This window comes from Pygocentrus nattereri, chromosome 22, assembly GCF_015220715.1.
Source record: "Pygocentrus nattereri isolate fPygNat1 chromosome 22, fPygNat1.pri, whole genome shotgun sequence".
Lineage (NCBI taxonomy): Eukaryota > Metazoa > Chordata > Actinopteri > Characiformes > Serrasalmidae > Pygocentrus > Pygocentrus nattereri.
The window spans coordinates 5105823-5131173 of NC_051232.1; the positions used below are offsets into that span (position 1 = coordinate 5105823).

General features: G+C 42.6%; 1 protein-coding gene across 1 annotated transcript in view; it reads left to right on the forward strand.

The window, feature by feature from the left end:
* Positions 1–10154: 10154 nt before the first annotated feature.
* LOC108441331 (scavenger receptor cysteine-rich type 1 protein M130-like) overlaps positions 10155–25351 on the forward strand; it is a 33227-nt gene continuing 18030 nt past the window's right edge. The window contains exons 1-8 of the mRNA XM_037533117.1: positions 10155–10221; positions 11226–11480; positions 19199–19498; positions 19703–20008; positions 20108–20410; positions 20784–21089; positions 21194–21508; positions 21615–21971. Of these exons, the coding sequence (XP_037389014.1) occupies positions 19312–19498; positions 19703–20008; positions 20108–20410; positions 20784–21089; positions 21194–21508; positions 21615–21971 (1774 nt within the window). The 5' untranslated portion in view covers positions 10155–10221; positions 11226–11480; positions 19199–19311. The remainder of the gene's footprint in view (positions 10222–11225; positions 11481–19198; positions 19499–19702; positions 20009–20107; positions 20411–20783; positions 21090–21193; positions 21509–21614; positions 21972–25351) is intronic.

A 25351-nucleotide genomic window follows, 5' to 3' on the forward strand; every position in this document is an offset into this window, starting at 1 on the left:
TCTCATGTCTGCAGTAGACCCTTCCCAGTGGTGGAGTTAGTTCAACTTGAGTGAGCCTATAAGAAATGAGGGCGGTGGAATGTGGAGCTCCAGCTCTAATGCTGCCGTCTAGTGGTGCTAAAACTGCGAAACTCCAAGGCCCAGACCCATTTCTGATTTATTATCCTGTAATGGAGAAAAAAGGGGGGGGGGGGTGGTAGAAGAGATAGCAAGGATTCCTGGCTTCTTTGGAGGCACACAGACAGGAAGGGTAGAAGACGTATTTAATGATAGGTCACCCACTTATCTCTTTAACAGACTACAGACGGGTGACCCTGCAGGCACAGCAGAGGAGGGTACAGTTCGGCTCCTCCCTGCTGGGCTTTGGTAACATTTAGGGCCTCATGTGCCTACAAAGAGGGGGCTGTGGCAGTTATTTATTATGGCCCAGCCCTAATTCTTCAGTGATTTGTAGCTGAAGGCAGCTATTCACCAGCTTCTTGTTCAAAGTTTCCCGTTCCACCTTAAATAGACTAGCAGTTCTAATGAGTGTAACTGCTGCACCATTTAAGGTGGAACGGATACTTTAGCCAGCTAGCTACCGAGAGATCAGCATGCTACTAATGATTTTGATGCTTGTTGTGCAGAAAAGGACCATCATGTATTGAATGTAAACTACAGTAAACTACAGTAAACGAAGATAATACGGTGGTTATTGTTGTGTTTACCAGAGAAAATACTCACATTTGTGGGGTTTTTTGGTCGCCGGTGCAGTCAGCTTGTCAGCATTGCTTTTTTTCTCTTAAAAAAAAAAGGACCATGTAGCCCTAACACTTCACCCTACCCCGCTGTCTCAACAAAAAACAGGACACGCTACTCCTACACTGTTAGAAATTAAGGAACCATGCAGGTACATGATTCGCTCATCAAGGTACAAACAGTGCAAACGTTCCGTCAAAGGTACAACAGCGGTTTTAAGGTCCAGTTGTGCACCTTAAATAAGTTTTTCCCAGTGGAAAACTTTTTATAAACTAAAATTTTAAAATGGAGCCATTTAATAAAAAGCCTGGAGGCGAGGCAGGGTGTGTGGAGTCAGTACAGCTTAGAAAATGTCATTATGGTACAGTTATGTTCCCTGACTAAAGGTGCTGAGATGCACCCCTGAGGGTCCCACCACAGTGACAAGAAGGGTACTGCTCCAGTGACAGTGTCGGACCTTTTCTTCTGAGAGTATAGACGCCAGTGAGCTGAGGAAGGGCTAAGAGGTAGGGGCGGTGAAATGGGATTGTGCCGCATTTAGTCGAAATTTACAACTGGGTTTAAATTGGATTCTCGATGATACACGAGTTTGTGCAGAGTGAAAATCTTGCAGTGAACTTTAAAAGTATAGGTCCGTGTGCTTTTTAACCCAGGAAAGGAAAAGCAGGGTGCGTTTTCCAGATATCATTTCCCGTGGATAGAGTGTATTCACATAAGGTGACAGCTCCAGGCAGTTAGACAGTTGTTTATCATTAGCATTCGTGCCACAACTGCATACCTAAAACAATTAAAAGCAGGGTGAACAAGCCAGCATAAGAGCAGTTTTAGCAGATTTGGGATTTTTTTGAAGTCACAATAGTGTTTTGTTCAGCTTAAAATAAGGGGAAACAGGGCTACATGGTGATGTGTGTTGCGCTGGTCTGAGTGGATCAGACACAGCAGTGCTGCTGGAGTTTTTAAACACCTCAGTGTTGCTGCTGGACTGAGAATTGTCCACCAACCAAAAACATCCAGCCAACAGCGTCCTGTGACCGCCGATGAAGGACTAGAGGACGACCAACACAAACTGTGCAGCAGCAGATGAGCTGTCGTCCCTGACTTTACATCTACAAGGTGGACTGACGAGGTAGGAGTGTCTAATAGAGTGGACAGTGAGTGGACACAGTGTTTAAAAACTCCAGCAGCACTGCTGTGTCTGATCCACTCAGACCAGCGCAGCACACACTAACACACCACCACCACGTCAGTGTTACTGCAGTGCTGAGAATGACCCACCACCCGAATTGTACCTGCTCTGTGAGGGTCCATGGGGTCCTGACCACTGAAGAACAGGGTAAAAGGGAGCTAGTGATGTCTGTAGAGAAGCAGTTTATGAAAAGACTTTCATAAAAACCACATTTGGTATCACTGTTTTTAATTCTTTGAATAAAGCTTTTAGTGGGGTAAAATCTATGAATTAGCCTGTAAGACAATTCTCTCGCTTTATTGCTCAAGGAATACTTTACGGGTCAAATTTTCCTCCAGGATATTGTGGAATAAACAGAACATTTGAAGGAAATGAAGAACTTTAATCACTTTGGAAGCCAAAAAAGGGTCACAAGGGTTAAAAACACTTAAAAGAGTAGAGATATGGGTGCAAAATTTAAAAGAAAATGAGACGTTTATTATTCAATAACATCTCAACACTCCCACAGTCAATAAGACAAAATGCTGGCACCATCCTCAATGGATACTGGCCCCTCCCAGTCGTCCATGTGTTTGTGTTTACCTTCTGGTCTTGTCCATGTGCTTCCTTGTTTTGATTCTTCCCTGTCCTGCCCCCTTGTTTCCACACCCTGCCCTTGATTGTTCTCACCTGTGTCTTGTTAACCTTCGTTGTTCCTGTATTTAAGCCCTGTGTTTTCCCCTGCTAGTTGGCTGGTCTTTGTATTGTGTTGTTTGGTGTTGTTTGGTGTGTTTAGTCTGTTGTGTGTTTAGTCTGTGTTTCTTTTTGTCATGTCTGTCCCTTGATCTCTCTGTGTTGGCTCTTTGACCCTGGACTACTTAGACCCTGAGTTTGGATTTGCCCCTTGCTTCTCTCAGCATGTGCATCCACCTCATCATCGCTCCCCAGCGTTACAATAACAAAACACCCCCCACAATTAGCTACATATGAAATATTTTGGAAAACCTTATAGATCCATCAACCTATAAACCTATAAATACCCCCCCCCCCCCCCCCCGAGGAAAGGACTACATTAAGGGGAGGGGTCCTAATACTACACACCACATGTGAACACACAACACACCCTGACACCCTGACACACATGGAACTACAGGGTCCGCATGCCACCAACATAGGCCCACGACTTCTATCCAGCACAGAAAAAAAAAACATAATTAACAGAATGTGTGTGTGTATGTGTGTGTGTGTGTGTGTGTGTGTGTGTGTGTGGTGTGGTGTGCCACTTGTTTGTTGGAAAGAGGGACAACACCAGCCCCCCACCATAAATAATTTACTAAAGCCAAAGTGCCCTTGCTGAGCTGCCCGCTGATCCAGAGGAGAGCCAGACTGAGGAGAAAGATTTACATTTACATTTACATCATTTACCGGACGCTCTTATCCAGATTGACTTACAAGAAGAGCTTTGTCTGTCTAGAGAAAGTATCTTTGCTAGTTGCCAATAGGTTAGAGAGAAAGACGGCCCTGAGCTCAGATACTGCTAGAAACACAGAGTCACTGTAGATACTGAGAGAAAACAGAGTTAAACACAGAACTCTGTGCCATTCAATTCAGTGCAATACACAGTGCAATACAATAAAATATAAGTGCAGCTTATAATTACACATACGTATAAATACATAGCTTATAAATACAATACAGTAAACTACAACAGTGGTTTAACACAGTGCATTCAACAATAAACTACAAAACAATAAAATATGCAAATGTGTAATACAATAAAATATGATTCAAGTGCAGCACAATATATTGCGAACAATACTTCGGTGCTCATTTAAGTGCTGTGTAAAGAGATGTGTCTTCAGTCTGCGTTTGAAGACAGCAAGTGACTCTGCTGTTCGGACAGCCAGTGGGAGTTCATTCCACCACCTGGGTATCAGTACAGAGAACCTTCTCCACGCGTCTTCCACGTGCCTTGAAGGATGGCAGGTCAAGCCAAGCTGTATTCGAAGGGCCCGTGGTCCAGTTCGAGATTTCACCATTGACATCACATCGGTAGGGGCTGGTCCATTTTTGGCTTTCTGGCCAGGATTAGGAACTACTGAAAGCCACAGGAAGCCAGTAAAGGGAGCGCAGCAGTGGGGCGATATAGGAGAGGTTCTCAGTATAGTGCCACTCGGAAAGAACAACCTGCATAACATAAATCAACACGCATATTAGTGTAAACATTGTATTCTTTACATAATCAACTCTTCTCCAAAAGTTGGAGTTTGGAGTTTCTCCAAAGTCAACCTCAGGGTGCCTGTCCCTCAGACGGCAACATAACCCCATCAATCAAGTTCATCACACGGGTGTCGGGACCAACAGTTCTCCACGCCAAAGGTCCAAACATGTGAGGTTTCATAATTATTCTAAATTATAATTTTTTTCTGAACATAATCTAATCAATTTCATGAAGACCAACAAAATAAACGAGTTTTCTGCCAAAGGTAAAAGAAAAGGAAACGGAAAGACAGGCGGTCACTGAGTTCTTGTGGAAGGAAGGAAAGGGCCTTCTTCTTTATCGAGCTTCAGGCGGCAAGATTGTTTCCGGAACAATGCAAGCGCAATGCAAAGATCATCACAAAACCTCCTTTTTTATATCCTGTTTGGGGTGATGAAGTAATCACCCCTCCCTTTTATGTAATTCTATATCATCTTAGTCCCCTTTATGCCCTTATTCTGCATTTTCTTTGGAAACCTTTGTTTCCAAGCATACTTTATTTCTTTTAAACTTTCCTAGCTTGGCTGTACCAAGCCGTTCCATCCTCTCGCGGCTGGCAGTTTCACTCTTGCTTTATTAATTATATATTATTAGCTTCCAAACCTGGTTTCTACAGGTTCTTATCAGCTTACTTTGCTCTTCCAGGGTCAGCTCACCCTCATCTTTTACTGTGTCAGCAACGCTCGCTGGCATATGGACGCTTCTAAAGCTTCAGGTATTCTTCAATGTCCAACTCCCTTATACAAGCAAATCAAGGCTTGTCCTTGAATCAACTGTATTCTGTAGGATTATAACTCAGTTTAGTAATTTAAGGTGATTTAGTGATTTCAGTAAAACCTCAACACTGGTCAGGACCATCCATCCATCCATCCATCCATCCATCCATCCTCAACCGCTTATGCGAGTCCGGGTCGCAGGGGCAGCATCCTAAGCAAAGAGGCCCAGGCCTCCCTCTCCCCCATCACCTCCTCCAGCTCTTCCAGAGGGATACCGAGGCGTTCCCAAGACAGTCGAGAGATATAATCCCTCCAACGTGTCCCAGGTCTTCCCCGGGGTCTCCTCCCCGTCAGACATGTCTGGAACATCTCCCTAGGGAGGTGTCCAGAGGCCATCCTTAGCTATTGCCCGAACCACCTCAACTGGCTTCTCTCAACGTGGAGGAGCAGCAGCTCCACTCCGAGCCTCTCATCCTATCCCTGACGGAGAGCCCGGTGACCCTGCAGAGAAAGCTCATTACGGCCGCTTGTGTCCATGATCTCGTTCTTTCGGTCCCTACCCAAAGTTCGTGACCATCGGTGAGAGTCGGAACATAGACTGACCGGTAAACTGACAGCTTCAGTTTAGGGTATAGGGTCCACATTACTGCAGATTGCTGCTCTCCATATCTTGTCTTGTGTAACTGAATCCATCAACCTCATCTTTAAGTTTTATATCTGCACTATTTGGATAAATCGTCACAAAATTCTTTAGAAAAGAAACCGTCTTAAACACACATATTTTGTGCCAAACACTTCTGTTCTACTTCTTGGGGCAGTCGTGGGCTGGTGTTTAGGGAACTGGCCCTGTGACTGAAAGGTCGCTGGTTCGATCCCTAGCACCGAAAATGCATGACTGAGATGCCCTTGAGCAAGACATCTAACCCCCAGCTGCTCCCTGGGAGCTGTGGATAGGGCTGCTCACCACTCTGGGCAAGTGTGCTCACTGCCCCCTAGTGTGTGTGTGCTCACTAGTGTGTATGTGGTGTTTCACTTCATGGATGGGTTAAATGCGGAGGTGAAATTTCCCTGTTGTGGGACTAATAAGGGGCTCTTAAATTTAACTATAGAACTACCAATAATATATACCTATATACCTGTGACGAGTTCAACATGCTGCAGGTAGAATATGAGCTGGTACGAAGAAAAGAGAGCACATCACGCCAGTTTGGGTGGGTGCTTGTGCTGGAGCCTATCCCAGCGGTCACTGGGCAGAGGGCAGGATACATCCTGGACAGGTCGCCTTTTCATCGCAGCTCTTTGAAGCTAATTATTGACATTCTTTTTAGTTTTACTAAGCCTTGGAAAAAAATCAAGTCTCTCTCTCTTTCTCTCTCCAAATTGTTTTTGGAACTGTAATGCTAAGATGCTTCTCCCTTCATTTTAACCCAGGTGCCTCAGAAAGCCTGTCAACCGCACTGTAATGTCCAGTCATGCCTTGTCCTTGTCTTTCTTTGTTTCCTTCTTTTCATCTGCTGTGCTTGTGTTATTGTGTTAGCTCCTTCCCTGCTCTGCCAGGCCTTCTGCCACTGACACTGTCCTCAGTTGTCTCAGTTATTTGTACATACACTCCTTGTTTCTTGTCTTTGCTCGGCATTAAATGTGCGGGTATGTTGCAGATTGTTTCTAAGTCAGAACCAGTAGCTCTGGTGCAATGTTATTGTTGCAGCTTTGCTCTTCAGTGCTGTTCCGTTTCTTGTTTTCTTTTCCTGTATATTTCTCCTGCCTTTGCCAAGCACTCCAATAAATCCAACTCACACTCACATCCTCCTTCATCTCCTGCTCGCCCAATGTTACAGATACTCCCAAAGAAATTGTTATTCATGAATTAATTATATCTACCTTGAATATGTGGACATCTTGACATGTAAAGAAAGCAGTTCCACTACAATAAGAAGCGAAACCAAAGAAACAGATCATCCTTGATGTTGAACAGAAATCCTTTGGGTGTGCTGGGGGACAGACTGATAGCTATTCATGAGATTAGGTTGGCCTCCTGAATCGAGGGAGTAAGAGCTCCTGGATGAAACCCAAGTCCAGTTTTCTTGTGGATGGCTTTATCCTGAATGAATAATCATATATAACATAAAACAAGGCACGTTTACATGCTTCTACGCACTGGTCAGTCTCTCCGTTACATAATCCGCAGCTCCTTGTAAAACAAAAAGTCTTATAATAATATAATAATCCGTAATGGATTTTCAAGGATGTCTCAAAAAAGCTACAATTCTACTGAGAGGCCTCAACGACTTGATCTTTACATTTTTATATGAACTGCAGCTGATATCTCACTCCTTATAAGCTCATCTTCACATACATGTGGTGGGTTAGTGTTGTGGATAACTGCTCTGCTTTCTACACTACAGACTGGGGTTCAATGCCCCACCTGGGTAAACACCCTACACTATACCAATAAGAGACCTTGGGCAAGACTCCTAACACCCCCTTCTCCTACCTCTGTAGAAATGAAATTGTGTGTGGGACACGTGGGAAAAGAAAGCTTCATTGCTCTAATGGGTCAAACGTAGCATCGTCATCATACAAGTGGGTCTCTTGAAATTAAATTATGGTTACATTACATTTTTATACCAAAGAATAAAGAGAGAGAGAGAAAGGTTGTCATCATGTACACCCCTAACACTGAGTGAAGCAATCTTTGAAATACTACAATAAAAATCTACTTCACTTTCTCTGAATGCTATAACGTGCAATGCATTTTTATAAATATTTACAGCCATGTTTATAATGCCTTATGAATTAGTTTTAACGTGTCCTTATTTTTTTCATTTTGAAAAACGAAATTATTTCCAGTGGAACATCTCTTTTCTGGACAGCCATTATAAAAATGACCGTGTTTTATCCTTTGGTCATTAAATACTTTGATACTTAGGCACCCTTTGCCTATACTTTCAACTTTCACACTCCAATTCGGTCAAATGGTGGTTCATTGCATATTCACTTAATTTACTGTCCACAAAGTAAAGTGGCATTTAAAATTTACAGCAACAAATGCTTAAGAAAAAACAAATACTTTAAAAAGACGCCCAAAGTGTCTCACTGTCAAAGCACTTAATGACCACAGCGATAAAGGGAGGTCGTTTTTTTTTTGTCTATCCAGGAATTAGGCATTTTACTAAAAACACTGTCCTTTACTGTCCTTTTTAAAAATAAAAATGGATGACTTTTATTTTGAAAAATGCATCTCAGTAAAAGGACATAGTATTAATATAATGTAAAATATAATGTATACTTTATAAATGTTGATTTCCATATTCATGGATGTGTTCTGGAATGTTTATGTGAGATGTTTGAGTGAAGGCATCGGCTCCTCTGAAGTTCACTGTCTTCCTCTCTTCATGTACAACTTGACCTTAGCTGTTTTCCCGCCTGCCGGTCTTCTGCGGTATGCTCTTCAGCAAAGCGGATTCTCCTTCGCTCCAACACCAAAGCACTTCCAGGAGCTTTCCATACTTTATCCCAGGAGAAAAGCATTGAGAACTGCATGATGACAGGGCGAGGCTGACCTGAGGTTTGCCCATTCTGTGGATTCAGTTAGTGGAGAATTCCAGGTTGGCTCGTCTTCTGGAAGGAGAGATTGTAGAATGTTGAATGCCGTGGTCCTGAGATTTCCCTTCCAGATTCTTTGAGGTGTGTCACTTGCACACACTGCTTTTTAGCTTGTTCGCAAAAGCTCAGAGGCAAACTGACCCTCTCCTCCTTTTACGAGCTCTTGTTCTCAGCGGTCATCACTCTCCTTCCTAGAGATTTGAACTTTTTACATTCAAGTCTATAATTTTAGAGACACTCCTTATTGAAACTGCACCTTTAGCAGTCTTGATGTTCCACAGTAGTAAAGCAACCAGAAGGGCGGTTAGTGGCTGGAGCACATTTTCAATCAACACTTTCTCTGGGAAGGTTTCTTGGAAGCTGGGCTTTGAATCAATGTTTCAGGAAAGGCGGAGAGCGTAAGTTGTTTCCTGAGATAAAAACGCTCCCTGCTGTTCCTCAGGTTTCTTTTTTTTTCCACTTGCTTAGTTTCTAAAGAACTTGCTTTATGTTGATAACCGTTCAGTTAGCCAGCAAGTAAACTGCACTCTCAGACGCCATGAAGGCCAGCTGGTGTGTTGAAATGATGTAGGAAAATAGAAAAATCAATAAAAATAGAGATCCATAATTCTCCTTGGACTCTAGTAGCTGTGTGATTTGTGTTATGTGGGTCATTCCTCGTGTAATGGGTCAGAATGAGTCAGATGCGTGTGGATTTTAGGAGGCTTTACTAGTTTGAGGGAGTTCCGAATTTGTCACAAAACAGGTCAAGGTCAGGTCAGAAACCAGAAAATCACAGTCATGTCAACGTCCAAGGGATCAGGCAGAAAGGCAGAGTTGAAATAAACAGGCAAAAGGGCAAAAAACAAGGAAACATAGCTCATGTGTCAGAAGCGAGACCCTGCAATTTTTTATATGCGAATGAAGGATACTGTACTGCTGCAAGCTGAGGATCAGCACGCAAGTTCCAAGTGCAGCTTTGTGAGCACACCCAGTTTCGGAGCTCCTCGAACAGGAATTTTACTCAGGGAGGGAAAAAAGGGAAAACAGGCCTGACGATGATGGAGAGAAAATCAAAGGGGAAAAAAGATAACTACTCCATCATTGTTGGCCATGGGGAGCGGGGAAAAATATAATTGTCATTTGCAATTCTCACGTTCGTCACTAGAGGTCAGCCTCACCTGAGTATTGACACCCTGACCTCGCTCATGTGCAGCTCATTAACCTCCCTTTATAAGGAGCTTCTCTCACACTGGATCACTGTGAAGTCAGTTCATCTGCGTACCAAGCCTTGTTTGTTCTGCTCTGTTGGATTTTTTGGATTGTCTGGACCCTTTTCTGAACTCTTTGAGCTCCCATTGGTACCTTTGCTGTGTTGCGATCTATTCTGGGGTTTTTTTGCACTATTTTGACAGTCTCTGATTTTTGACACTGTGTTCTGAGTGAACAGGAATGACCCATCCGGAGAGTCTTTATTACAATCATTACAATCATCATTTATAAAATTGCGCTGGTTTATTCCCAACAGCATTCTGACTTGTGATTAGGCAAATATTTCAAGCCTGGTAGACCAGCTGGGATATCTATTTAAATGTTTAACTAGCATTTCATCATGAATTAAATAAAATAAGTGTTTTCGGTTGAATTTTTATGGCCTACTTCAGTGTATTTTGCTGCGTGACCCGCATGACGCACAGAAAAAACCTCTAAACACAGTGGTGCTTCAGTGTGGTGTCTGGGACGTCCTGCTGCTTCACGTGAGCATTCCTGCTGAAAGCACTGACCACTTCTCTCGGGTCCTGAAATGAAAGATTTTCTGTATCACTTGTGTATGTGTGAATCGGGCCTAAGTTGTGAGAATCTGCGTGTTGTTCACGTGATTGGTTCGCAACTCTTTAGAGTGACTTCATTTGAGTTCTTTTACTGTTATCCTTTCATATTGTTTATATGGTTTAGTGATGGTTCTACTTTATTTTGGCTGTTCATTTATTTGCAAGATTTCTCTTCATGTGTGCTTCGGCCTGCTCCCACCTGCAGTGGGCTGGTTTTCCTGCCCACTCCCGCATACAATGCTGAAAATGAGATATTGTGGCATGTGTAGTGCAGACATCTACTAAAAATATCGAGGCTCAGTCTGCCTAGACAGCAGCATCTAAAGGCCAAGAAATAAAAGGTTAGGTGGCGATTTGTAACGTGGGATTTAGGGTGGAAAGAAAGGAAGACTAGTAATTATCGGTCTTTTCCAGATTACACTCTAGGCAGTGTAGTAGATACTGTAGTTTAGACAGAATAGCCCTCTTCCCCACTCCATCACTCAGTAACAGAGCAATCCTGGAAGAGTGGGAAGGTGGGTGGGTGGGTGAGTGGGTGGGATTCAATGTTTTCGTCGCAGGAAAGTGAAGGGAGAAAAGAGAATTTATTGAGTGCAGGGTGAGTAGGAAGAGTTTGGGCAGTGGTCTCTGTGCCAAAATGAAATTCTAAATTTCATTCATAACTCCAAATCGTCTTCATTTACAAGTCTTAGGCTTTAGATTTACTGCAGAACTTACAGTGCACACCCTGAAAACACCAAACACATGACACACATTTTAATAATGAACTCACTCTGTTCATATATTAGTCCTCCCTCTTAAAATGACCCTTTACAATGTTTAACCCATCAGCTCCCAGGGGGCATGGCATTTTACAGCAGGAAGAATGTGGTGGTCTGATTTGAGGTGAAACTCCATGCAATGAGGACCTTTCTCTCCTCTCTGTGCAGAACCTGATGATCTGAGACTGGTGGGTGGGAACAGTTGGAGCAGTGGAGGTGTTTTATAATGGAGAGTGGAGGAGAATGAATGGAGATGGATGGACCAGGAGCGATGCTGCTGTGGTGACTGTGGCTCTGCTGTTACAGCTACACAGAGACAGTCTGAGAGAGAGGAACATGTTTTTTTGTTGGCTGTAAAGGATCCGAGTCTGCGCTGAGTGAATGCAGTTTTATGGGATTTATTGGATCCTTCGGCACGTTCAGGTAATTCAGCAAATGGAAAAAAAGAAATAACGTTTCCAGCAGGAATCTGTTGTTATTAACTCGGAGGTGTAATGCGCTCAAGGAGACAGACAGAAATCACTGTTTGCGAACAGACCTGAAAATATGGGCTTTTATTTGAAATGTTTTGTATATTTTGAATCAGCTTTGCCGACAACATTGGTGGATTGTACTCATTGAAATGTCAGTCATTTAAGATGAGTCCATCTGTCTGGCTTTTGTCTAATTAAGAGTCTCTCTACTCTTCGAGTGGGTGGCATCAGTAAGGATGAATTTGGAGCTAATTATTCGTTGATCTATTTTTAGTTTTATTCTGAAAAGGGGTTAAAGTATTCAGAGAAGCAGATGGACTGCAGTTGGTAACTGTAGAAATAAAAAGTACACAAATATGCAATTTGGTAAGTAGAGCTGATAAAATGGTCAGATAGACAAAGAGTGTACTGACCTGTATGTCCTCAGACTCTGGGAGGCTTGTGGATGGAGCTGGACTCTGCTCTGGGAGACTGCAGGTGAAGTTCCATCAGTCCTGGACCACAGTATGTGAGGCTGACTTTGACTGGCAGGATGCAGAGGTGGTCCTCAATACAATTCTGTCTGACGTCTACAGACAATTCCTTGGACTTCATGGCTTGATTTGTGCTCTGACATGTACAACCCTAATTCCAATTAAGTTGGGACGTTGTGTAAAACATAAATAAAAACAGAATATGATGATTTGCAAATCCTTTTCAGCTTATATTCAATTGAACACACTACAAAGACAAGATATTTAATGTTCAAACAGATAAACTTTATTGTTTCTTGCAAATATTCACTCATTTTGAATTTGATGCCTGCAACACGTTCCAAAGAAGTTGGGACAGGGGCGCGTTTACCACTGTGTTACATCACCTTTCCTTTTAACAACACTCAATAAGTGTTTGGGAACTGAGGACACTAATTGTTGAAGCTTTGTAGGTGGAATTCTTTCTCATTCTTGCTTGATGTACAACGTCAGTTGTTCAGCAGTCCGGGGTCTCCGTTGTCGTAATTTTTGCTTCATAATGCGCCACACATTTTCAATGGGAGACGGTCTGGACTGCAGGCAGGTCAGTCTAGTACCTGCACTCTTTTACTACGAAGCCACGCTGTTGTAACACGTGCAGAATGTGGCTTGGCATCGTCTTGCTGGAATAAGCAGGACGTCCCTGAAAAAGACGCTGCTTGGATGGCAGCAGATGTTGCTCCAAAACCTGCATGTACCTTTCAATGGTGCCTTCACAGATGTGCAGGTTACCCCTGCCATGGGCACTAACACACCCCACACCATCAGAGATGCTGGCTTTTGAACTTTGCGCTGATAACAGATAATAGCGACGAACTGTGTTCACTGACAGTGGTTTTCTGAAGTGTCCTGAGCCCATGTGGGAATATCCGTTACAGAATGATGTGGATTTTTAATGCAGTGCCGCCTGAGGGATCGAAGGTCACGGGCATTCAATGTTGGTTTTCTGCCTTGCCGCTTACTTGCAGAGATTTCTCCAGATTCTCTGAATCTTTTGATGATATTATGGACTGTAGATGATGAAATCCCTAAATTCCTTGCAGTTGCACATTGAGAAACGTTGTTCTTAAACTGTTGGACTATTTGCTCACGCAGTTGTTCACAAAGTGGTGAACCTCGCCCATCCTTGCTTGTGAACGACTGAGCCTTTCAGGGATGCTCCCTTTATACCCAATCATGACCCTCACCTGTTTCCAGTTAACCTGTTCACCTGTGGAAAGTTCCAAACAGGTGCTTTTTGAGCATTCCTCAACTTTCCCAGTCTTTTGTTGCCCCGTCCCAACTTCTTTGGAACGTGTTGCAGGCATCAAATTCAAAATGAGTGAATATTTGCAAAAAACAATAAAGTTTATCCGTTTTAACATTAAATATCTTGTCTTTGTAGTGTATTAAACTGAATATAGGTTGAAAGGATTTGCAAATCATCGTATTCTGTTTTTATTTATGTTTTACACAACGTCCCAACTTCATTGGAATTGGGGTTGTACATGGGACCATATATAGACAGGTGAGTGCCTTTCCAAATCGTGTCCAATCATCTGGATTTACCAGAGATGGACTCCAATCAAGTTGTCAAAACAACTGAAGGAGGATCAGTGGAAACAGGACTCACCTGAGCTCAGTTTTGAGAGTCATGGCAAAGGCTGTGAATACTTATGTACATGTGATGTTTTTTGGTTTCTTTGTTTTTTATTTTTAATAAATTTGCAAAACATTCAAACAAACTTTTTTCACTTTGTCATTATAGGGTTGTGTGTAGAATTTTGAGGGAAAAGATGAATTCAATCCATTTTGGAATAAGGCTGTACCATAAACAATCTGTGGACTAAGTGAAGCGCTGTGAATACTTTCCAGATGTACTCTATATATACATCCATATAAAGATACATATACATTTATGTGTGTGTGTATGGCGCTGCAGTGCTGTTGTTGGAAGAAAATCTTTTTTTTCTCAGTTTTTGACATAATTTGAAAATACTTGGTACCCTTTACATTGTATGTAAACTGTATGATGAATGCACTAAAAGAAATGACCCAAAATGACTGAAAAAAAATCTGGTTCCATTGACTTACATTAAAAGTCAAGTAAACTTCTTTATTTTTTTAAGCTTTTTTATTTTTATATTGTTGGATGCTCTTAAAAATCATCACCCACTTTCATAGAGACTCTTGAATCTGGCCTGGCTTGGGAACAGACTCTTCAGATTCTTCAGGGTAAGAGCACCTGTTGGGCATTGTCTCGCTTTGGCACAACCCCTGTTCGGAGTAGTTCCCCTGCTGCATGAGAAGGTTTCACGTGCGACACAGAAATCAGATATAATCCGTACACTTAAACATGCACAACCCCTCTTACAGAACATCAGATCTCTGAAGTGTAGACAGTGAAAGATGATGGAGCTCCAGCCTCCAGCAGCCTTGCTAACCGCTGTGATACTGATGCTCATTTGCTCCACTGCAGGTAGGACTCAGGCAGCAGTGCTGGACTGACTGGTTTTAACTTCTACTAGACTATTTGTACTCTTATCGCAGCCTGATGTAAGGTGTAATGGCTCTCAGTAGACTTGCACTGAACATGCTTTGAGTATTTTAATAGCATGTCTGTCATAATTCTTACAGGATTGTGAATGAAACGTACAGACTGCCAATCTGACCTCCGCATGTCAGCTCGGCTGTTATAATTCAGATAATTATTTGGCTGGAAATGGAATTATAATCATTCTTGTGACTTTCATGACATAAACAAGAGGTGAATTTATGAGTTTCTTGCAGTTTTTGAGCTGGGCAACTGAACCGTGGGAAATGATCTTATAACAGGAAATGTTTCGGCCACATACAATCAGATAGACGAACCTCAGATGGGAGATAAAGCAAAAGAAGGCCAGTGAAAAACAGATGAAAATAATATCCTTATTTATCACTTTTTATTAACGTTATGTTAAAACGGTCGAAGGTTGCTGTTTTATAACTTCTTAAAAGTCTATTCACATTTAGGTACCGTTCAAATGCTGAAGGGTGTGATGACCGAAAGTCCTGTAGAGGGGTTAAATAAATATTCTTGTGTATTCTAGTGAAGCATTACACCTAAAAAGGGGCTTTATGGTGACAAGTCTGGCCCAGAATGAAGCCTGAGTAGGTCCTGAGCTAGTCAACTTGGTTCTTTCTTTGGTTTAAGATGTGTTTACGAACAACTGCTGCAGATTGACATGCAGGATTACATGCAGTAGTGATGTGCCACTGCTGTATAAAAGGTCACCTTATTTTTGCAGTGTGAGAAAGATCAGATAATGAGACATGTAAGAGTTACACACAGTGTAAGAGGCTGCGTTTGAAGGCCGATTGCATAACAGTGGTGCAACTAGGCTGTCCTATTTCCAAGGCACCTTCATAGAGCAATGATATAAAGATACCTGTCCCTAATTTCATGATGAATGCACTAAAAGAAATGACCTAAAATGACTCTAAATTCTGGTTCTATAGACAAGAGCTATATGTAAAAGATATGCAAATATGAATAGTACAATGATACTAGGACATAAAGTACGATAACAGTGCTGGTGCGGGAGCGAAGGATTCTGTAACACCTACCAGATGGTAGGAGGGAAAAGATCCATGGTTAGGAATGAGAAACGTCCTTGTTGATGTGCCTCACTCTGCCCAGGCTGCGCTTAAGGTAAATGTTCTTAATGGGGGGGGTAACTGGGCACCTGTGATGCTTTGGGCAGTTTTCACTTTGCGATCAGATGCAGAGCAGTTGCTGTACCACGCTGATCTCAGTGGTACAGTGGTAAAAGTCCACCAGTATCCCAGGTCAGTGTAACAGGGCGGAGGTCATTCAGAGCTGAAGCAGTGGAATACTTTGGCACTTGCTCGATGGTGGCGGTCTTGAAGAGAGTTGTGACAACTGCATGGGCCAGCAACGAATCAAACATGTCTTGGAAGATGCCAGCCAGCTGCTGAGCACAGGCTCATCAGGTGGTGAGTCTGTTTTTAAGAAGACCACCTTATTTCCCCTGTAGAAGGGAACATAGAAGTGATTGAGCTGATCGGAGAGTGAGGTACAGTTGGTAGGGGGCACAGTACTGGGTGGTTTAAAGTCAGTAATTGACTGTATGCTTTGCCACATATACTGGTGGAAAGGGGGTAAAGGGCTCTACCATAGTTTAGCCTTTGAGATGCCTCTTCTGAGGTTGGCTCTGGCTGAGCTGTAAGCTTTCTGGTCAACATAGCAGGAGGCAAAGGCATGAAAAAAAGGTGGTCAGACTGGCCCAGATGGGAGAGGGATGTGGCTTGTAGGCCTTAGCCACACTGGTGTAAATGTGATCGAAAGTGTTTTGTCCCCTTGTGGTGCAGGAGACATTCTGGGGAAACTTTGGAAGTACAGATCTCAAATTGTTGTGAGACAAAAAATAGACAACAAAGACTCAGTCTGGGTGCACACTTTGCAGTTTGCTAATAGCAGCACAAAGATCTTTCATAGCCGCTTTAGCATCTAGGGGGACATAAACTGCAACAGCAACAATGCAGGTAAACTTGTGGAAAATAGAAGGGTCTGCACTTAAATCAGGGACTCCAGATCAACAGAGCAGACTGCAAACACCACCACTGTGGTTCCTACCCAAAGCTGTAGTAGACCTATCACTATCAGCTATGAAGAGAGTGTGCCTCTCTAGTTCCACCATGGTGTTAGAAACATTGCTGCTTGAAAAGCCTGAAAGAGTCCATAAGCCTGTGCTGTGTGAGGTCTTTAATCCACCCAGTGACAGAGACCATGCAGTGGTGAGGATGATGCTAGGTAGCACTGACCGGTGTGGATTTAGCCTTACCTCTGCACACAGACCTCCGTGCTTACCCTGTCTTTCCTTATGCTCTCAATGCCAGTGCCAGGCTCATCCGGTTGGGATGAATGGTTCACTTGGTCCTGGAGTAGCTGGTTGAAGTTGAATAGATGATGTGCAGTCATGATTAATATCAAGCAGTGTCTGTGTGTCTTATCCAGAGTTTGCATGATTGAGTTGAATAAAAATGCAGGAGATTGTTAGGTAAATAAATATTATCGCTAAATCTGGTGAGCCTCGCCATGCACACATGTGACCATATTGGTCCAATTAGTCTCGTTAGTGGATTTATTACAATTTAGACCAAATTAAGGGCGAAAGTCTTATAACATTTCTGGCCGCTGTTAAATTATTAGGAAATCGTGACAACATTGCGTTATACAAACCCGTAACACTGATTTAATACCAACATTTAAAGCTTTATCCATCAACAGCATTACACACACATACAACCTAAATTCACACAATTTATGTCTAAAAAATGAATGTGTACACACACACACACACACACACACACACACAGTGACCGGCCACTTCGAGTGGATCAGACATGGCAGTGCTGCTGCAGTTTTTTAACAGTGTGTCCACTCACTGTCCACTCTATTAGACACTTGTATATCTCTACTGAGGTGCTGAAAAACTCCAGCAGCATTTCTGTGTCTGATCTGCTTCTACCATTGCAACTCACGCTAACATGCCACTGGTGCAGCCTAAAAGAATCTCAGGAAGGAGGTCCAGTTCATAAATGCAGTACTTGTGTATATTTTTCGTTATTTTATTTACCCAAGGCATATTTAAGTTGTTAGAAGGAAATGTACACAATTTTTAGAATATTTAGTTGTTTCATATATTTTTATAGCATTTATATTATTTTGTTAATAAGTATTGTTTACAAAGGGGTCAGAGGTAGCTGGAGAGTTGGTAAGGGGGGGTGGGGTTAAGAGTGTGAATCAGTCAGTGTGTGTGAGTGTCGGAGAGAGGGAGAGAAGAGAGCAAAGAGTTCTGGGAAAAAAAATTGTAGATGGCTTCATGTAAAAAACAACTCCAACACTGAACCTGGGAAAATAAAGTCGCAAGTGGAACAAAGCAATAATCCAAATAATAAGTGGTCTGTGGGGGTCCTGTGAGGGTTCTGATCATTGAAGAACAGAATGAAAGGGTATGCAAACAAAGTGAAACAGATGGGCTACAGCCTGAAACTGTACAGCTACTAAGTGCATCTATATGATATGTGGAGCTTCTAAAATGGACAGTGACTATAGGCACACAAAGGTTTACCTACTGTATGTACAAACGCCACTGTCTATAAACTGCATTACAGACTAAAGGCAATAAATGTATAGATTTCATTGAAGTGTGAAGTAAAACTGATGGCTCCTGACTGTGTTATGTAACTACCATCCCAATTCCAAAAAAAGTTGGAATGCTATGTAAAATGTAAATCATTGTAAATAAAGACAGAATGCAATGGTTTGCAAATCTCATAGACCCATATTTTATTCCCAGTACAGCATAGAACACACATCAGATGTTGAAAGTGAAACATTTTACCATTTCATGAAAAATATTAACTCATTTAAAACTTGATGGCAGCAATGCATCTCAAAAAAGTTGGGACAGGGACAACAAAAGGCTGAAAAGTAAGTGGTACTGATAAATGAGCGATTTGCAACTACCTCTGGAAAAGCACTATCAATGCTGAACAGTATATAGAGGTTTTAGAACTACAAATGCTCCCATCTATACAACATTTTTTCCAGGGAAGGCCTTGCATATTTCAGCAAGACAATGCTAAACCGCATATTCCATCCATCACAACAGCATGGCTGCACAGAAGAAGAGTCCGGGTGATGAACTGGCCACCTGTAGTCCAAACCTTCCATCTACAGAAAACATCTGGTGCATCATGAAACTAAAAATCTGGCAAAGACCCAGGACTGTTGAGCAGCTGGAATCCTACATCAGACAGGAATGGGACAAGATTCCTCTCCCAAAACGTCCCAGACAATTACAGAGTGTTGTTAAAAGAAGAGGGGATGATACACGGTGGTAGACATGGCCCTGTCCCAACTTTTTTGAGATCCATTGCTGCCATCAAGTTCTAAATGAGTTTTGAACATCTGATGTGCTCTAAGTTCTATTGTGAATAAAATATGGGCCTATTAGATTTGCAAACCATGGCTTTCTGTTTTTTTTTTTTACATTTATTTACATTTTACACGGTGTCCCAATGTTTTGGGATTGGGGTTGTATAATCAAGGCAATTATTGTATTAAAAAACCAATAATAAAAATGTCTGATTGGTTCATTTCCCTCTCCAGTCCTTCCAGATCCCGATGATGTGAGACTGGTGAATGGAAGCCGTTGCTGTGCTGGAACAGTGGAGGTGTTTCGTGGTGGGGAGTGGAGGAGAGTGGATGCAGATGAATGGTCTATGAAACGGGCTGATATAGTGTGCAGACAGTTGGACTGTGGCTCTGCGGTTACAACTACTCTAAGAGGGTCTGGGAGCGATGAGATGGAATGGGTTGTTTCGATTAAATGTAATGGATGTGAGTCTGCACTGAGGGACTGCACAATTTGGGATGAATTTCAAAGCCAAGTCTATCTTATATGCTCAGGTAATTCAGCAAAAATCAATATGATAAAATGACAAGAGTGACACTTGTAGCAGGACTAAAGTAAACAACAACAAAAAAAAGTGTTTCTTCACACTATGTGTGAAATAGTGTCCGTTAATACATCAGTAATTTAAAATGTAATCTTACAACATTTAAGACATTTAAGACATTTTCACATTTCACCATTGCCCTGCATGTTCTCAGACTCTGTGAGGCTTGTGGATGGAGTTGGACGCTACTCTGGGAGAGTGGAGGTGAAGTCCCATCAGTCCTGGACCACAGTATGTGAGGCTGATTTTGACTGGAAGGATGCAGAGGTAGTCTGTAGAGAGCTGGGCTGTGATACTCCACTAACTCTACAGGGGGCGCTCTATGGAGAAGGGAAACTCCCATTTGGGACCAAAAAGTTCCAGTGTAAAGGCACAGAGAACCATCTCCTTAACTGTAACACTTCAGACAGAGAGGAGAACACCTGCACACGTGGCAAAGCTGTGGAACTCACCTGTTCAGGTAGGAGTTACACAACCTATTGAATCAAAGGAAAATGGTTTGCTTTCCTCTGTAAATAATAGCTGATACAGTGAGTATCTGTATCTCTACTCTGTCCAGAACCTGATGACGTGAGACTGGTGGATAGGAGCAGTCGCTGTGCTGGGACAGTGGAGATATTTTACAGTGGAAAGTGGAGGAAAGTAATAGAAGATGGATGGTCCTTGAGAGAGGCAGCTGTGGTCTGCAGACAGCTGAACTGTGGCTCTGCTGCTGCTGTTGGGGCAGCACTGAGAGAAGCTGAGAGAGAAGAGATTGCATGGGTTATTCAGACTGACTGTACCGGATCTGAGTCTGCACTAAGGGAATGCAAAATTTATTATTTTGAAGATATCAAGTTCTTTGCTGATGTGTTTTGTTCAGGTAATTAAAGAAAACATTAAGTATAAGGCTTATAATCTGCTTTTATAGCATTCCAAAAAAAATTAATTTTATTTTAAACAGCCATTCAACCTGGTCCATCTATTCAGCTTATGTTCAATTCAGTGTCTTTCTGCTCTTAGAGTGTAGTTACATTAAGCTGCTTTAGACTGGTAAAGATCATTTCTAAGGGAGGTTGTATTCAAATGTTACGGAAAGTTCACCTTTACTAATGAAATCAACAGCATTTATACCACTTACTCTTTCAAACAAGAGTGCTAAGTGTAGTGGGACATTGGACAATCCCAAAAAGACTATTTTATGGCTCTGCTGAGCTTCTTTATCATTCACTAAGCACGTTTTTGTATGTTCTCAGACTCTGTAAGGCTTGTGGATGGAGCTGGACTCTGCTCTGGGAGAGTGGAGGTGAAGTCCCATCAGTCCTGGACCACAGTATGTGAGGCTGACTTTGACTGGCAGGATGCAGAGGTGGTCTGTAAGGAGCTGGGCTGTGATTCTCCGCTAACTCTGCAGGGGGCGCTCTTTGGAGGAGGGAAACTCCCTTTTGGGACCAAAAAGTTCCAATGTAAAGGTACAGAGAATCGTCTCCTTACCTGTCGCACCTCAGCCAGAGAGGAGCACACCTGTACATTTGGCAAAGCTCTTGGACTCATCTGTTCAGGTAGGACTTAACATAGAAACAAGGCCTTAAAGGCTTAGATTTGAAGAGTTTTCTCTGTAAATGGCAGCTAATTCACTGATCACCTTTCTTTCCTTCCTGTGAAGAACCTGATGCTGTGAGGCTTTTAGGTGAGAGCAGTCGATGTGCTGGGACAGTGGAGATGTTTCATTATGGGAAATGGAGGAAAGTGGGAAAAGATTTCTGGTCAATTGCAGCAGCTGCTGTGGTGTGTAGACAGCTGGGCTGTGGTTCTGCTGTTGCATCTACAGTAAGAGCACCTGAGAGGAATGAGACCGAATTGGGTGTTGCAACTGACTGTATGGATTCTAAATCAGAACGGTGGAAATGTAAAATCTTCAGTAATTCTTCTCTAAGGACTGATGCTGGAGTGATCTGTTCAGGTAATTCAGTGCATGAACGTAAGTCTAATCCCCAGGGCTCTAGGAAAAAGTAAGACTGGACCTAAAGTCAAATAAAAAATTATGTTCTGAATAATTTACCAGATTTTCAAATACATATTCACAGGTCTCCTGGAGAAGCCCAACATCTCTTCCTCTACACCCGGAAGGTTGTCCAGGGGCTGTAACTTCACCATCACCTGCTCCATTCAGCCACAGTACCCAGGAGGCTCCTTTTACCTGACACTGCCCTGGAACAACAGAAGCCACACCAAGACAGCTGTCAATCACTCAGCCTCCTTCCTTTTTTCTGCTACAGATGATTCCTTCCAGGGGAACTACAGCTGTGTTTATGAGAACGAAGTGACCTTTCAGAATGTAAACTTTGTAGTTGAAGATCAATGGAATTTTGATGATTGGTTTCCTGGGCCTTTCATCCATAATTTCTCCTCTGAGAGTGAGCCTCTCTTCCTCTCTGTCACAGGTAATCTGCTCTTTAAAAGTTCAGTTCATGTGTTTTGTTTATGTTGACCTGTTTTATGATTTCTTTTTTACGGATCTGATCTAAGAAGAAGATATTTGAATTATAAAATCAATACAACTTTAGAGTTGGCCAGCATTGATCAAGTCCCTACAGCCCTTACTCCTAAAGTGGGGTTCTTTTTGCTGTACCTCACATCCATTGGAGGGAAACAATGCTTGCCTTACACACCTCCTTGATGAATTCCTTATCATTATTGCCACTTCTTTCCTTTCCACATTTGGCCTCTCTGCTCTATATTCTGTGCTTTGCTGCTTCAGCATTCTTTTCTCCCTGGAGAAGACTGTAGACTCCTCCACTTTGCTCAACTTCCTTGGCATATTTTTGGACTCCATTTCCAAGCTTCTCTTCCACAGACAAACCTTAACTGCCTCACCATATTCCTGTCAAGTTTTGACATTGCCCTGGAAGTACTAAGCAACAACTCTTCTCCCTCCAAGACCATCTCAACTATGAAATTTGCATCATCCCTCAGGGATGATCTTTTGTCCCCAATCTCCTCACCTTTGCTGCACCATACTGTTTTCTTTCTACAGACAATGCTTGCCATTGAGAACAATTCTGGCTCTGTCTGCTTTGTCATTGGAATGTTTTTTATTTTTTTAAAAGGGAAGCCATCCCAATAACCTGCAGCATTTATTGACATTGTTCTCTCCACCATTTTTGGTGGTTTTATGGTAACCTTTTTATAACTTCTGCCTGCAGACAATAAGTGCAGGATACTGCTCTACTGTCATCTGTGGCCATCTCCACTACACTAGCACCTTCCAACTTATGCTGTCATGAAATGGAGTTATGGAATAATTGAAATTTGAGAAAGGACCATGATGATGCCACAGCGTCAACGCCCATGCCAAACGCACATTCTGCATGACATTATCCTATCGACAGCCTTTCCAAGCAGCAAGACAACCCACCATTTACATTTATACATTCTTAGCCAGAGTGTCTTACAAAAATGCTTTGTTGTCTACTCAGAGAACGTATCCTAGCCAGTGCAAATATGTTAGAGTACAAAGTACCCTTAAGCTTAGATACTGCTAGAGAGAAAAGCCAGCACTGGTACTGGTACAGAATTAAATACAGTATGCAAGTGCAATACAATACATTTCAGCATGTACCAAAATTAGTGCTCACTTAAGTGCTGTACAAAGAGATTGGTCTTCAGTCTCAATTTGAAGACTGCAAGAGAGTCTGCTGTTGGGACAACCAGTGGAAGCTCAGTCCACCACCTGGCTGGTAGGACAGGGAAGATCCTTGATGCTTGTCTTCCGTGCATCGTGAAGGATAGCAGGTCAAGCTAAGCTGTACTTAAAGCTCAACAGGCTCAAGGTACAGTTCAACTTGTCATTAGGTAGGGAGGTGCTGGTTCATTTTTTTTTATTTGTTTAAAATATTATGTGGTCAGCTACAGGAAGCCAGTGAAGAGTATGCAGTGTTGAAGTGACATGAATGAACTTAAAGACAAGCCATGTTGCTGCCTTCTGGATAAGTGGCAGGGTCCTGATTGCCCGAATAGGAAGACCAGCCAAGAACAAGATCAAGGAGACTGAACTAGCAGCTGGGTGGCCTCCCAGATGGAAACTCGAGTATCAAAAGGTGGAAAGGAAAATATTAGTTGGATGTCATCAGCATAGAAATGGCGAGAGAAGCAATGAGAGGATTTTACCATAAGAATGAGTGTAGAGTGAAAAGAGACGACCCCAGCACAGAGTCTTGTGAGACACCCGTGTAGAGCCGGCATGGAGTAGATGTGGACCCTCTCCATGTTACCTGATAAGAGCAGCCTCCACATAAAACTCAAACCACTTGAGATTCTAGATTCCAAGGTTGGTGAAGACAGACAGGAGGATCATGTGGTTGACTGTGTCAAAGGCAGCTCCTGTCTGTTTCCTCCTTCATGCTTACTTCTTTTTTTCCTCCTTCCTCATGCTGATTCCCCATTCTTCTTTCTAGCACATAGTCAGGGACATTCCAGACGGTCCCAAATCATGCCTTGGATCTGCTCATAGGATGCAATATCTTCTTGTGTCAAGCCTTTTTGCCATCAGTTTGAAATGTCAGTTTATCTGTGGTCACATAACTAAATCATTGTGTGTAAGCTGGCTGTTTGAGCTTTGGCTAAGAAATAGTTATACAGTTCTATTATCTACATTGTTCACTGCCCTTGAACTATTCACAGTATATTGAAATATTGAAATATTTCCTTTCCTACAGGGCATTCCATAATATGTATTATGTACTTTAGTGATGTTGCAATACACAATTACTTGACCTTCTGAACTTATCCTTTCTTATAGTAAACTTCCATCATCCCCCCTTGTTCTTTTCCCCACTCTTCATCCTCTTCTTTCTACATTCCCTTCTCTATTTCCTTTAATTATCCCTTTTTCATCCCTCATCCCTCCCTCTTCCTTCATCTCCCTACTTGCCCCTCTCTTCATCACACTAAGTTCATCATTGAAGCCTCAAGCCTGTCACAGCAGTCATTTGGTGGAAGGCAGGAAACACCCTGGACAGGTCACCAGTCCATAAGCCAAGAACAGTAGATTTATTGTTCAGCCCTGCCTTCAGCTATAGATTGTCTCCACCCATGTGTAGTGCTGCCTGAACCAGGAATCACATTATTACTTTCTCCAGCATCATAAACCCCCTCCTGCTTTCTGGAATTCTCATTCATCCACTGACGTCTCTTCTTTCCAAACCCACAAGTTACCCCATGGCCACTCGCAACACCACAGCAGGGGAAGAGCCCCCCACCTCACCTGATTTTGCCGTTGTCCTCGCACTCTCCATTCTACACCTCATCCACAGACATAGTGCTCTTTATTATTCATCTCAATACCCTAAATGCAACCCCATCAGCCACACCACAGCAGCTCTCCTCCACTTCCCATGCAGTCTCATTTCATCTGTCCAAGTCTCTGAATGACCCACTCCTTCACATCTAATCCTCTGCAACATCTTGGCTGAGCTCAACTACCTCTCTCTTTAATGACTCCCACAGCTTCTCCCCAGGTCACCACTGGCTCTCACTGCAGAGGAACCCCCTTCTGTATGCCCCTGTATCCCTCTCAGATCATAACTGAACAACCATTCTTTTGTCTGCCAATAGGACACTGCATGCCAAATTACCTCCCACAGTGACCAGAGCATCATCCAGCTCCCATATGAAGCTACCTTTGAGCAGCCATCCCTGCATCATGTCCTTTCCATTCAAGAAGTTGTATTCTGAATACTCTCATCTAACCCTTGGCTTACCACATTAATGATTAAAGATTTGTTTCTCACACTCCTGGGAGTTTTTCCTTGCCACAGTCACC